This window comes from Salmo salar, chromosome ssa18, assembly GCF_905237065.1.
Source record: "Salmo salar chromosome ssa18, Ssal_v3.1, whole genome shotgun sequence".
In the NCBI taxonomy this organism is placed as follows: domain Eukaryota; kingdom Metazoa; phylum Chordata; class Actinopteri; order Salmoniformes; family Salmonidae; genus Salmo; species Salmo salar.
In genome coordinates this window covers 3,620,676-3,635,912 of record NC_059459.1, presented here as the reverse complement: position 1 = coordinate 3,635,912, position 15,237 = coordinate 3,620,676, and the positions used below count along the sequence as shown (strand labels likewise).

General features: G+C 42.1%; 1 protein-coding gene across 3 annotated transcripts in view; it reads left to right on the top strand.

Annotated features, from left to right (window-relative positions):
• The window catches only part of LOC106576889 (arginyl-tRNA--protein transferase 1), a 227,911-nt gene that overhangs the window by 208,488 nt on the left and 4,186 nt on the right, over positions 1–15,237 (top strand). For all 3 annotated transcript variants that reach the window (XM_014154421.2, XM_045700642.1, XM_014154420.2), the window contains one exon: positions 318–438. In XM_014154421.2, coding sequence (XP_014009896.2) covers positions 318–438 — 121 coding nt within the window. The remainder of the gene's footprint in view (positions 1–317; positions 439–15,237) is intronic.

Sequence of the window (15,237 nt, the reverse complement as noted above, 5' to 3'; positions counted from 1 at the left end):
TCTTCAGCCTTTTCCTCTACATCTGTCTTTCCCCATGATCTCTGTCTAGCTCAGTTTATAAGTATGTCTAACACTCAAAATATTGTCACAACTACATCAAGATGTTCAGATCTGTTGTAGTAACGTAAGGTAGATATTTGCTGGGACAACCCCCCCCCCCATATTTGCTGCAATATTATGTTTGTATCTTTTGGCGTAACGGCTAAGGCTAACATTTTCTGGACCAGGGTTTGAGTCCCGGTTGGGACCACCCCCAAAATTTGCTGCAATGTTATGTATGGTAAAATAACAACCCCTTTCTCTGTCGCTCTCTCTAGGGGCAGTACCAGCCTTCAGACCTCCTGTGCCCAGAGACATATGTCTTTGTGCCTATAGAACGCTGCATCCCCAGCCTGGAGCAGACCCACTACGCACGCTTCAACCAGGACCCCGACGCAGGTACTGAAAACAACACAGCAACCTACAGTACACTACGAACGCTATCCTACGGCACACTGACCTATATCAGTCATTCTTGTGGTCGGCAGTAGCCTCAAGGTTACAGAATTGGGCCAGTAGGCGGGTTGCTGCTTCCAATCCTCGGGGGAAATGTGGCTGCAGTGAGCCGGCAACCGGAGGGTTTCTGTCATCAAAATCTCAACTACCATTTACTGCCATTGTGCCTGTGTGCGAGGCACTTAACCGCTACAACTGGTTCGGTTTGGGAATAATATTAAGCACAAAAAAGGCAAATTTCCAATTGACATTGGACAGTAATGTTTCGATTGTATTCACAAGCTGTTATGGATGCGTGTGTGCTCAGATGAACCTGTGTGTGTGAGCCGAACCAAACTAATCCGAGTCTGATCGTGCAGTATGTTGAAACCTCTGGCTTAGCTCCAGACACTGAGCTTTCCCTGAACCCAGGTCAGTTTGTGTGCTGGCTCCACTGTGGTCAGACACTGTCATTATGGAAGACTCAGGGCTGCATCTCAAATGGCACCCTGTTCCCTACATAGTGCACTACTGGGCCCTGGTCAGAAGTAGTGCACTATGTAGGGAAAAGAGTGCCATTTGTGATGCAGATGCTGTTATTATTACCAGAATAATGATATCAGTGATAATAGCTGGGCCGACCAGCAGACGCCACAGCTGGGAGGGAGAGAGTGGAGAGGAGGACAAGGAGGAGAGGAAGAGAAAGAGGGTTCATTGCGGATAACTGCCAAGTGGGGTACTTGAAAGTACTCTCTCGCTCTTACTCACACATAATGATACACACACACTCCTCTCCCTGTTCTATCTATGTCCCGCTCTGCTGACTGTTCAGTTCTCAGTTGTTAGAGTTCTATATCAGCACACACACTCCTTTAAACTGTTTCTACCTCACCCCACACTTCTACCCCCACTGCCGGGTCTATAGTAATCCTCTCCAAAGCTATTTAGCTCTTCCAAGATGAGCCTGGCTCCGTTTAGGCGAGCCTCACCTCTACTCACTGATCTGGCTAAGTAAAAAACAGGCTAATATGTACAACTACCAGATCTTGAGATGGAGAGAAAATCCTCTAGAAACCATCCAGAAGAATTTGTCTCCAGTGTGTATGGCAGCCTGCAAGCGGAGAGAAAGAGAATCGCTGCATTTTCACACACGCACACACAGACAGTTGCTTAGGCTGTTTCCAATGTCTAACACACCAATAGAGTGTGGCGCAAGCGGTCACGTTGGTTTTGGCAGGCAGAGGTGTGCGTACTTTCCTGTGTGTGTGTGGGTGTGGCGCGCACGCAACTATCTCATTCATTCATTCATTTTTATTTAGCTACTCTGTTACATTTACCACTGTTTTCCAGGGAGTTTTGTGTGTGTGACTGTGTGCCAGAGTTTCCGTTAACTGGGAATTGCCGGCTTTTGGCAACAAATAAAAAGAAATAAAGGAAAGCGGAAGAAAAAATAATTTTATTAAAGATTGACGCCGGTCAAATTCTTTGGGAGAAATTATGGAAATACCAGTCGATGTAAATACATTTGATCGGTCGATTAGGTTAATTTGCATAATTTTGTGGCATTCAATTGGTTCGTGTCTATTTTTGTTAGTCGTCATTTATCTTATCATACGCGCACAGCATATGCTACAGAGTCTAGTAGGCTATGAGCGATATCAAATTAATTTCCTTGAAACTGCATGCAGAGACATAAAAATGGTATCCAAGAGTTCATCTTATTCTGGGGAAGAAGATGAAGGGCATCATTGACAAAATCCCAAGGCATCCCTTTTAAGGATAATTTGTAAATAAGTCATTTTGACTGAACATATGGACTTATTACACAGTAAGTCTGACCCCTCAAATGTCAATCATTGGTAAAGGTCTGAAGCAAGGGTATTAAAAAATATTTATATATATACAGTTGAAGTCGGAAGTTTACATACACTTAGGGTGGAGCCATTAAAACCCGTTTTTCAACCATGGCACAAATTTCTTATTAACAAACTGTAGTTTTGGCAAGTCGGTTAGGACATCTACTTTGTACATGACACAAGTAATTTTTCCAACAATTGTTTACAGACAGATTATTTCACTTATAATTCACTGTATCACAATTCCAGTGGGTCAGACGTTAACATACACTAAGTTGACTGTGCCTTTAAACAGCTTGGAAAATTCCCAAAAATGATGTCATGGCTTTAGAAGCTTCTGATAGGTTAATTGACATAATGAGTCAATTGGAGGTGTACCTGTTGCTGTTTTTCAAGGCCTACCTTCAAATTCAGTGCCTCTTTTCTTGACATCGTGGGAAAATCAAAACAAATCAGCCAAGACCTCTACAAGTCTGGTTCATCCTTGGGAGCAATTTCCAAACGCCTGAAGGTACCACGCTCATCTGTACAAACAATAGTACGCAATTATGAACGCCATGGGACCACGCAGCCGTCATACCGCTCAGGAAGGAGACGTGTTCTGTCTCCTAGAGATGAATGTATTTTGGTGCGAAAAGTGCAAATCAATCCCAGAACAACAACAACAGGACCTTGTGAAGATGCTGGAGGAAACAGGTTCAAAAGTATCCATTTCCACAGTAAAACGAGTCCTATATCGACATAACCTGAAAGGCCGCTCAGCAAGGAAGAAGCCACTGCTCCAAAACCGCCATGAAAAAGCCAGACTACGGTTTGCAACTGCACATGGGGACAAAGATCGTACTTTTTGGAGAAATGTCCTCTGGTCTGATGAAACGAAAATAAAACTGTTTGGCCATAATGACCATCGTTATGTTTGGAAGAAAAAGAGGGAGGTTTGCAAGCCGAAGAACACCATCCCAACCGTGAAGCCCAGGGGGTGGCAGCATCATGTTGTGGGGGTGCTTTGCTGCAGGACGGACTGGTGCACTTCACAGAATATGAAGAATGGAAAATTATGTGGATATATTGAAGCAACATCTCAAGACATCAGTCAGGAAGTTAACGCTTGGTCGCAAATGGGTCTTCCAAATGGACAATGACCCCAAGCATACTTCCAAAGTTGTGGCAAAATGGCTTAAGGACAACCTAGTCAAGGTATTGGAGTGGCCATCACAAAGCCCTGACCTCAATCCTATAGAACATTTGTGGGCAGAGCTGAAATATCGTGTGCGAGCAAGGAGGCCTACAAACCTGACTCGGTTACACCAGCTCTGTCAGGAGGAATATGCCAAAAGTCACCCAACTTATTGTGGGAAGCTTGTGGAAGGCTACCCGAACCGTTTGACCCAAGTAAAACAATTGAAAGACAATGCTACCAAATACTAATTGAGTGTATGTATACTTCTGACCCACTGGGAATGTGATGAAATGAATAAAAGCTGAAAGAAATCATTCTCTCTACTATTATTCTGACATTTCACATTCTTAACTTCTTAGTGATCCCTTTCCGCGCCAATCCCAATAACAGGATTGATTTGACAACACCCAGTGAAATAGCAGTGCGCCAAATTCAAAAACAGAAATACTCATAATTCATAAATCATACAAGTGTTATACAGCGGTTTAAAGATGAACTTCTTGTTAATCCAGCCAGTGTCAGATTTCAAAAAGGCTTTACGGTGAAAGCAAACCATGCTATTATCTGAGGACAGCACCCCATCAAACATACACATGAAAATCATAATTCAACCCGCCAGGCACAACACAAAAGTCAGAAATAACACATAATTCATGCTTTACCTTTGAAGATCTTCTTCTGTTGGCACTCCAATATGTCCATTAAACATCACAAATGGTCCTTTTGTTCGATTAATTATGTTGTTATATCCCCAAAATGTCAATTTATTTGGCGCGTTTGATTCTGAAAATACACCGGTTCCAACTCGCGCAACATGACTACAAAGTATCTAATAAGTTACCTGTAAACTTGATCCAGACATTTCAAACAACTTTCCTAATACAACTTTAGGTATTTTTTTGCGTAAATAATCGATACAATTTAAGACGGGATAAACTGTGTTCAATACAGGATGAAAACAAAGTGGAGCGTGCTTTCAGGTCACGCGCCTCTAACAAACAGTACACTTCACTCGACCCTCGTTCTGAACAGCAATACTTCTTCATTTCTAAAGACTGTTGACATCCAGTGGAAGCGATAGGAACTGCAAGCAAGTGCCTTAGAAATCTAGATTCCCATTGAAAACCCATTGAAAAGAGAGTGACCTCAAAAATAAATATTCCTGGATGGTTTGTCCTCGGGGTTTCGCCTGACAAATAAGTTCTGTTATACCCAGACATCATTCAAACAGTTTTAGAAACTTCAGAGTGTTTTCTATCCAAATATGCATATCCTAGCTTCTGGGCCTGAGTAGCAGGCAGTTTACTTTGGGCACACTTTTCATCCGGACGTGAAAATACCGCCCCCTAGCCCAAAGAAGTTAAAATAAAGTGGTGATCTTTACTGACCTAAGACAGGGAATTTTTACTAGGATTAAATGTCAGAAATTGTGAAAAACTGAGTTTAAATGTATTTGGCTAAGGTGTATGTAAACTTCCAACTTCAATTGTATATATACAGTACCAGTCAAAAGTTTGGACACACCTACTCAATCAAGGGTTTTACTTTATTTTTAGTATTTTCTACATTGTAGAATAATTGTGAAGACGTCAAAACTATGAAATAACACATGGAATCATGTAGTAACCGAAATAGATTTTAGATTCTTCAAAGTAGCCACCCTTTGCCTTGATGACAGCTTTGCACACTCTTGGCATTCTCTCAACCAGCTTCACCTGGAATGCTTTTCCAACAGTCTTGAAGGAGATCCTACATATGCCGAGCACTTGTTGGCTGCTTTTCCTTCACTCTGCGGTCCCACTCATCCAAAAACATCTCAATTGGGTTGAGGTCGGGTGATTGTGGAGGCCAGGTCATCTGATGCAGCACTCCATCACTTTCCTTCTTGGTCAAATAGACCTTACACACCCTTTACACAGTCATTGTCCTGTTGAAAAACAAATGATAGTCCCACTAAGCGTTTCAGTTCGCTGCAGCTAGCGACTGGAACGAGCTGCAACAAACACTCAAACTGGACAGTTTTATCTCAATATTTTCATTCAAAGACTCAGTCATGGACACTCTTACTGACAGTTGTGGCTGCTTTGTGTGATGTATTGTTTTTTCTACCTTCTTGTCCTTTGTGCTGTTGTCTTTTCCCAATAATGTTTGTACCATGTTTTGTGCTGCTACCATGTTGTCATGTTGTGTTGCTACCACACTGTGGTGTGTTGCTGCCTTGCTATGTTGTTGTCTTAGGTCTCTCTTTATGTAGAGTTGTGTTCTCTCTTGTCGTGATGTGTGTTTTGTCCTATATTTATATGTTATTAATTTTATTTTTTATTTTTAATCCTAGCCTCCGTCCCCGCAGGAGGTCTTTTGCCTTTTGGTAGGCCGTCATTGTAAATAAGATTTTGTTCATAATTGACTTGCCTAGTTAAATAAAAGTAAAATAAGCCCAAACCAGATGGGATGGTATCGCTGCTGTAGCCATGCTGTTTAAGTTTGACTTGAATTCTAAATAAATCACAGACAGTGTCACCATCAAAGCACCATCACACCACCACCTCCATGCATCACAGTGGGAACCGCACATGCAGAGATCATCTACTCTGTGTCTCAAAGACACGGAGGTTGGAACCAAAAATCTCAAATTTTGACAAAGAACAGATTTTCACCAGTCTAATGTCCATTGCTCATGTTTCTTGGCCCAAGCAAGTCTCTTATTGGTGTCCTTTAGTAGTGGTTTCTTTTCAGCAATTCAGCAGTTTCATCATAGCGCTTGATGGTTTGTGTGACTACACTTGAAGAAACTTTAAAACTTCTTGATGTTCCGGATTCATGTCTTAAAGGAATGATGGACTGTCGTTTCTCTTTGCTTATTTGAGCTGTTCTTGCCATAATATGGATTTGGTCTTTTACCAAATAGGGCTATCTTCTGTATATCACCCCTACCTTGCCACAACACAACTGATTGGCTCAAACGCATTATGGAAAGAAATTCCACAAATTAACTTTTAGTAAGGCACACCTGTTAATTGAAATGCATTCCAGGTGAGTACCTCATGAAGCTGGTTGAGAGAATGCCAAGAGTGTGCAAAGCTGTCATCAAGGCAAAGGGTGGCCACTTTAAAGAATCTCAAATATAAAATATATATTTTTTAAATAAGTGCATTTTCCCCCAAAAAATGTTTTTATGAATATCGCTGGCAACAAAATAAACAAAATTTGAATTACATACCTACAGTAGAAAATAGCTGAATTTCTTTATTCCTCAACTACAAGTATGGGCTCCCGAGTGGCGCAGCGATCTAAGGCACTGCATCTCATTGCTAGAGGCGTCACTACAGACCCTGGTTCGATTCCAGGCTGTATCACAACCTACCGTGATTGGGAGTCCCATAGGGCATTGCACAATTGGCCCAGCGTCGTCCGGGTTACGGTTTGGCCGTAACCCGGAATTAGAATTTGTTTTTAACTGACTTGCCTAGTTAAAGGTTAAATAAAAAAATATTGAGAAAATTACACTAATTGGAGCCAATTACACTCACTGGAGTATCTGACATAGGATTTGAAAAATCACTCATGAATACGTTACCAGTGCAGCAAGTGCAACTTGCTTTCTTTTCTTTTTCTTTATTTTGGTGACACTTTGTTTGGGTAGTCGATCTGTAGATGGACTACTGATGGTCCTCCTATCTGTAGATAAGCAACTGCTTGCTAAGGTTAGGGTAAGGTTTAGGGTTAGTAAATAGTTACTGATAGTCCATTGGTAGATGCGCTACAGACTATCCAAATAAAGTGTTACCATTCATTTTTGCTGACCTTAAAGCAAAGGTTCCAATGCAGCCGTTTTTATCTCAATATCAAATAATTTCTGGGTAAATAAAAGTTTGTTGGTTGCGTACACAGTTTAGCAGATGTTATTGCGGGTGCAGCGAAATGATTGTTACTAGCTCCTTACAAGGCAGTAAAATGTCAAACAAGTACACAAATAATTAATGTGTAAAAAATAAAAATAAAGTACAGAAAAAAAATACAAATCAAGAACATCAGGACAAATCCAATTAACAACCCAAATAGCACTGTAACAGTAATCAAAATACAATCTATACGTATGTACACCGAAAGAATTTGCACACGATACCAAGGTTATTATAGCTTGTTCAACACTCACTAGCCATCACTAGCTAACAGGGAAGAAATCTGAGGGCGAGCACGGCGCTTGACTGGGCCAAGCTAGAATACCTTGAAGTTTCTGGAGCCATTCGCAATCCACACCGACCGACTTGCGGACCGGTGACTGAGCCAATCTAGAGCAGCTTGATAATGGGGGTTGCCAATTTGCTTGGGAGGGGGTCCCTGGGCAAGAAAAGATTGAAGTCCCCTGCACCGAATTACACTGAACAAACATGACCGACTGCCTTGACTTGGTATTATGTAGCAACATTTGAAATTGTGTTTTTTTACGTTGGATAAAAGTAGTCTCAGAGCTAGAAAATCATATACTGCAGCTGAGGAACATTGGGAAAGTCATTTTGCTTTTAAAATGGATAAACTTGTAACCCCACTTTTGAGAAAATGGCCCTTGAATGTTTTGGTACACCTACTGGAGAGCTCTTATTTGTCTACACCCATTCAGCATGGTTCACAGCCTCTTAAGCCTTAGTCCCACCCATCTCTTTAAGGAATCACATATAAGGCCATGTGGTAAACACACGCTTTATCAAAACAAATCTATGTTTATTTGTCACATGCACAGGTTACAGAAGGTGTAAACGGTACAGTGATAGTACTTGCATAGGAGCAATATCAAAAACAAAGTGTCCAGATAAAAATGTTTTATAAATATTTTATTGTTATTAGATGACGCTTACCCGACACACTTGTCTAAATTGATGGGTCATGTGAAGTAAATGCTATAACCATCCCTCACTGTCTGGGTCCCTATTGTCTAGACATGTACACATGTTCATGAAATGCAATCGATGGCCGTAATCCCCCCCAGACACACCTGGTAATTTGATGGATCATGTAATAATCCGGCCGAAGTGGAGTCTTTTGTTTAGATATGTAGCTAGCTAAACAATGAACCGGCATAACCCCAACTCATACTACTACCAATGCAAACATTGTCATAGCTGTATGACAGTATGTAACACCAGTATGTAACTATCTCTTGACATTTTTCTCTCGGGGTATGTCTCTATAAGTTTGGCACATTCAGCCACTGGGATTTTTGCACATTCTTCAAGGCAAAACTGCTCCAGATCCTTCAAATTGGATGAGTTCCGCTGGTGTACAGCAATCTTTAAATCATACCACAGATTCTCAATTGGATTGAGGTCTGGGCTTTGAATAGGCCATTCCAAGACATTTAAATATTTCCCTTTGAACCACTCGAGTGTTGCTTTAGCAGTATGCTTAGGGTCATTGTCCTGCTTGAAGGTGAACCGCTGTCCCAGTCTCAAATCTCTGGAAGACTGAAACAGGTTTCCCTCAAGAATTTCCCTGTATTTAGCGCCATCCATCATTCCTTCTACTCTGACCAGTTTCCCAGTCCCTGCCGATGAAAAACCTCCCCACAGCATGATGCTGCCACCACCATGCTTCACTGTGGGGATGGTGTTCTCAGGGTGATGAGAGGTGTTGGATTTGCGCCAGACATAGTGTTTTCCTTGATTGCCAAAAAGCTCAATTTTAGTCTCATCTGACCAGAGTACCTTCTTCCATACGTTTGGGAAGTCTCCGCCTTTTGGCGAACAACAAACATGGTTGCTTATTTTTTTCTGGCCACTCTTCCGTAAAGCCTAGCTCTGTGGAGTGTACGACTTAAAGTGGTCCTATGGACAGATACTCCAATCTCTGCTGTGGAGCTTTGCAGCTCCTTCAGGGTTATCTGTGGTCTCTTTGTTGCCTATCTGATTAATGCCCTCTTTACATTGTCCATCAGTTTTGGTGGGCTGCCCTTTCTTGGTAGGTTTGTTGTGGTGCCATATTCTTTCAATTTTTAATTATAAAATAATAATTAAAGAAACTGGTACACTTCATGTGAATTGATGGAATTAAATCAAACAATCCTAAATGTTTATCTGGACTCACCGTGTGGATTGATTTAATAGAGAACATACCATTGCACTCTTACACACAGACACACACACACACACACGATAATCCCCCTCTCTCTCTCCATGTGTCTGACTTCCTATGTGTCTGGCTCACGTCCTCTTATCAGTCTCTCTGTCTCTAACTGGTTGTCAGAGGTACTTTAGTTGTGCTCATCACAAGTGCCACTAACTAGGTCTGGCTCTAACACTAATGCTCTCATCCTGAGTGGATCATTAAATCCTTCTGTTCTGAGAGAGATCACTCCACCTCTTCTTTCCTCTTCTCTCCAAATCCCCTGTTAGAGCTGAGATGAGAGTGATGGAGAGGAAAGATGGAAGTACTTAGTGAATTAGACTTAGAGCTATTTTAATGAGTGAGACATTTGGTTTTAGTCTGAATCTGTGGCACCTCTGCATTATTAACATCCCTATAGATACATCATCTTGTATTGATCAATGTTGATGAAACAGACCACACTGGATCCACAAATCAATTCTGTATGCTGCTTTCTTGGCCAGGGCTCACTCAAAAGAGATGTCAATCTCAATGTGACTTCCCTGGTTAAAAAAATAATACATGAATAAAAACGGTTGTCAAAGCCCCGGAGCTCCTTGTCTCGGTCCTGACCCTCTCACTCCAGAGACACTACCCAATTTACCCCTGACCTCTAACCTGGAAGAAGTTCTCCGCACACCCATGTCAGTGGACGTCCGGTGGTCCTGACGGACCGTGGGGGTCTGGAGCCGCTCACCAGGCAGGAGCCCTGGAGGAGAGAGGAATGGATGTAGGGAACAAGTGAGCGAACGAGGGAAGGAGGACTGGGGAAGGATTTGTTTATAAGCGGAGCGGATGTTTGGATTGTCTGATGGAGGAAGGGAGAGAAGGAGAGACCTGGTTTCCTCTCTTGTGACAGCTCTGCTCAGTGTTAATGGCAAGGTTAATTTGGCAGCTAAAATGCCTCAGCCTCTCTATCCTCCAGCTCTGTTTATGACTGTCTGGATGCGTCCCAAATGGCACCATATTCCCTACAGTGCACTATTTAGGGAATAAAGTACCACGCTGTTTTATAGTCCCTCTGTTTTTGCTCTCCTCTGGGGGAAATACCCTGTACGCTCCATTCTGCTGTCAGCTCTGTGATGGACATGCTCAGGAATGTTTGTGTCCCTGCTAACAGAGCTCCATTTCGCTTTTCAGTGCCAGATAGCATGATGCTAACAGAGCTCCAACCTGTCCTCAAGGCCAAAAAAGAGTGCTCACACAAATTCAGGACTTTATGTCCTGAATACAAAGCGTTATGTTTGGGGCAAATCCAACACAACGCATCACTGAATAGCAGTCTTCATATTTTTGATGCATGGTGGTGGCTGTATGCCAAGAGTGTGCAAAGCTGTCTTCAAGGCAATGGGTGGCTACTTTGAAGAATCTAAATATGAAATATATTTTGATTTGTTTAACACTTTTTTTGCTTATTACATGATTCCATATGTGTTATTTCATAGTTTTGATGTCTTCACTATTATTCTACAATGTAGAAAATAGTAAAAATAAAGAAAAGTCCTTAAACGAGTAGGTGTCCGAACGTTTGACTGGTACTGTATGTCAGCTTAAATTATGGCAAGACTTGAACATGGCTGTGTAGCAATGATCAATAACCAACTTGATAAAGCTTGAAGAATTTTTAAATGAAAAATGTGCAAATATTGTACAATCCAGGTGTGCAATGCTCTTAGACTTACCCAGTAATCACTGCCAAAGGTGATTCTATCATGTATTGACTCAGGGGTGTGAATACTTATGTAACTGAGGTTTCTGTATTTCTAAACATTTCTAAAAACATGTTTTCACTTTGTCATTATGGGGAATTGTGTGTAGATGGGTGAAGAAAATACATCTATTTTAATCAATTTTGAATTCAGGCTTTAACAGAAAATATGGAAGTCAAGTGTTATGAATACTTTCTGAAGGCACTGTAACTTGTTTACCCTTATGAAGCCACAGGCGTAAATATTCAAGTTGTGAGATATTGCTGATTTTGTTTTTCGTTTCAAAAGTTGAGGCTGATATGTAATAGATTTCACAAATCAGCATTTTTAGAAGAGATTAAAACAACTGAAAACAACTGAGTGTTTAAATAAAACATGATGCAAAACTGTGGATGTAATAATATATCACTCAAAATATAAATATCCCCCTGTAGTAGAGGAAGAGAGTGAGGGAGAGGGAAAGAAATAAGTTGGGAGCCCAAGGGCATTTTCCAATTCCTCCCTTTTTCTCATTAAACCCACGTGGGAATATTATTTAATAAAATGTTGTGCTGAACTGTGGAAGAAACAAATCTTGACTAAAGTCAGAAACCATCCAGTGGGTCATTATTGGCCACACTGTATTTGTGCATTCAGTTCCCCCTCTACTCCTCATCCTCCTCTTCTCTGCGCCTTTAATAATTAACATGAAGACTGGATTTGAAGCATTAACTATATCATATTGGTTGACTAAGGTGGTCCCCTCTCTCTTCCTTCTCCTCATCCTCCTTAGCTCCGCTTCTTTATAATTTTCATCATTGAGTGTGAATGGATCTGAAGCATTGTTAGGGTTCTCTGTGTCTGGATCACGTTGGCACACTAATGCCCTACAAGTGGAGAAGTGGGCAGTTTATCAAAAGCTAACTCCAGTCGTCGTTGTGGAACAGAGCAACAGAATGTAGAAAGTAAAAGTCGAGAGGCAGAAGTCCAATGATGCATGGTCATGTCAACACTATATAATAGTAGTATTGTTCGTCTGTTTATCTCTCTCCCCCTCATCTCATCTCATAACTCTTCAGCTGGAGAGCAGAGACGGGCTTATTTGGGTGAATATTTTTAGGAATTCATTTCAAATTGGAGCAATAAGAGAAAACACACACAGTCCGTACACCACCCTCAGCTGGGTACCACATGTGCCTAGCTCTAGTTTGGAGAGTAAAGTAATGGAGAGTGGGCGGGAGACTTTTTTGTCTATTAATAACAATCATAACTCTCCTTCTGTTTCGCTCATTTGTCGCCACGTGGCTGCACTGCCTGTTTGGAATCACCGTGTTTATTTTCTCCCTCCTGGCTGACCCTACAGTGCGTGGCTGGACGGTCAGTCTACTTCACATCCTGATAGGGAAACGGCTATTGGTGTTCTACTGATTGATAGACAGATTTGGGCCCTCAAAGTGTACGGGTTGTACTGTATTGACCTGATTCCGCTTAGTGTAGAGATACACTAAGCGTGCACAATTCAGACTTTCACATTCATTGTGTCAAAGGGAGACATGCACAGGAGTAAAAACAAGTTGGGCTTTTAAGTCGGAGTATGGCCCTTAATGTGTATGTAGAAAGGTAAACCCAGGTGACATGATATTCCCCAATGCCCTGTGCCGCCTCTCTGACTGTTGGCACTATTGTGTGCTAGCTGGCCCGGCTCTTCACCACTAGAGAATGGATTGTGCCTCGAGGTGTGTGGACCAGGGGTTACCTACCTCTTCACCCTTTTTTCCACCCAAATCTGCGAGGACCATTTTTAGTGCTTTCTTCACTGCTCTTCGGGAACTCACTGTCAACCTTTGACTGAGAAACTAGTTTCGCAAGCCGGGCCAGGAGTGAGGCCTTGTAAACAACCCAAAGTCAGACCAACACACCTCCATTGCTCTAGGTTAGGGGAATTGGGGCTGGGGAGATGATGATAATACATGGGATTTAAAAAAGCACACTGTACAGCAAGAGTTAAAAAAAACAAGAATAACAACAAGAAATCCACATTTTATTACATTACAACCTTATTCTAAAATGTATTAAATATTTTTTTTCCCTAATCAATCTACACACACTACTCCATAATGACAAAGCAAAAACAAGTTTGTTGAAGCACATTTGGCAGCGATTACAGCCTCAAGTATTTTTTTGGTATGAAGCTACACGCTTGGCACACCTGTATTTGTGGAGTTTCTCCAATTTCTTCTCTGCAGATCCTCTCAGGCTCTGTCAGGTTGGATGAGGAGCGTTGCTGCATTCAGAGACTGGTCCCGAAGCCACTACTGCGTTTTCTTGGCTTAGGGTTGTTGTCCTGTTGTGGAAGGTGAATCTTCGCCCTAGGCTGAGGTCCTGAGCACTCTGGAGCAGGTTTTTATCAAGGATCTCTCTGTACTTTGCTCTGTTCATCTTTGCCTCGATCCTGACTAGTCTCCCAGTCCCTGCCGCTGAAACCATCCCCACAGCATGATGCTGCCACCACCACGCTTCACTGTAGGGATGGTGCCAGGTTTTCTCCAGATGTGACACTTGGCATTCAGGCCAAAGAGTTCAATATTGGTTACATCAGACCAGAGAATGTTTTTTATCATGGTCTGAGTTTTTAGGTGCCTTTTGACAAACTGGAAGGGGGCTGCCATGTGCCTTTTTACTGAGGATTGGCTTCCATCTGACCACTCTACCATAAAGGCCTGATTGGTGGAGTGCTACAAAGATGGTTGTCCTTCTTGAAGGTTCTCCCATCTCCATAGAGGAACTCTATAGCTCTGTCAGAGTGACCATTGGGTTCTTTGTCACCTCCCTGACCAAGGCTCTTCTCCCCTGATTGCTCAGTTTGGCTGGTCAGCCAATACTAGGATGAGTATTGGTGGTTCCAAACTTCTTCCATTTCAGAATGATGGCCAGTGTGTTCTTGGGGACCTTCAAAGCTGTAGAAATTGAATGGTACCCTTCCCCAGATCTGTGCCTCAACACAATCCTGTCTCGTAGCTCTACGGACAATTCCTTCATCCTCATGGCTTGGTTTTTGCTCTGACATGTACTGTGGGACTTTATATAGACAGATGTGCCTTTCCAAATCATGTCCAATCAATTTAATTTACCTCAGGTGGATTCCAATCAAGTTGTAGAAACATCTCCAGGATGGTCAATGAAGACAGGATGCACCTGAGCTCAATTTCCAGTCTCATAGCAAAGGGTCTGAATACTGTAAATAAGGTATTTGTGTAGATAGATTTTTTTTTTTTTTACTTAATCTGGTTTTTAATAAGGCTGTAACGTCACAAAATGTGGAAAAGTTAAGGGTTAACTACAGTGAATGCACTGTAGTAAAGCTAATTAGCTTTTATTTCTATTTAAATTAATTAGAGCTGAGTAAGGCTAAGTTGAGGGGAAAGCCAGATGGTACCAGTGGTATTTGAGTCTGATTTTGAACTTAGCTAGAGTCAGAGTTGTGGGTGACTGGAGGGAGAGAGTTCGAGAGTTTGGGGGCAGCGGTGCTGAATGCAGAGTCTTGTTTTTGGGCTGGTTAGTAATCCAGAGTCGGAGTGGAGACAACGGTAGGGTGTGTGTGTGGAGGATGTCTGAGTGGTATGAGGGGGTAAGGCCATGGAGGGTGAGGAGTAGGATCTTATAGGTGACGTAGAATTTGACTGGGAGCCAGTGAAGGTGATGCAGAGTGGAGGTGATGTGTTCTCAGTGTGTGAGGACACTGACAGTTGCTGGACACCCCAAATAGGACTCCATTGCAGGAGTCAAGACATGTGACAAAGGCATGTATGAGGGTCTCCACTACCGGATTTTTGAGGGATGGTCGGAGTTATGTATGCGTTTGTTCTAATGGTTCCTGGATTCCTTGAACAATTATCCA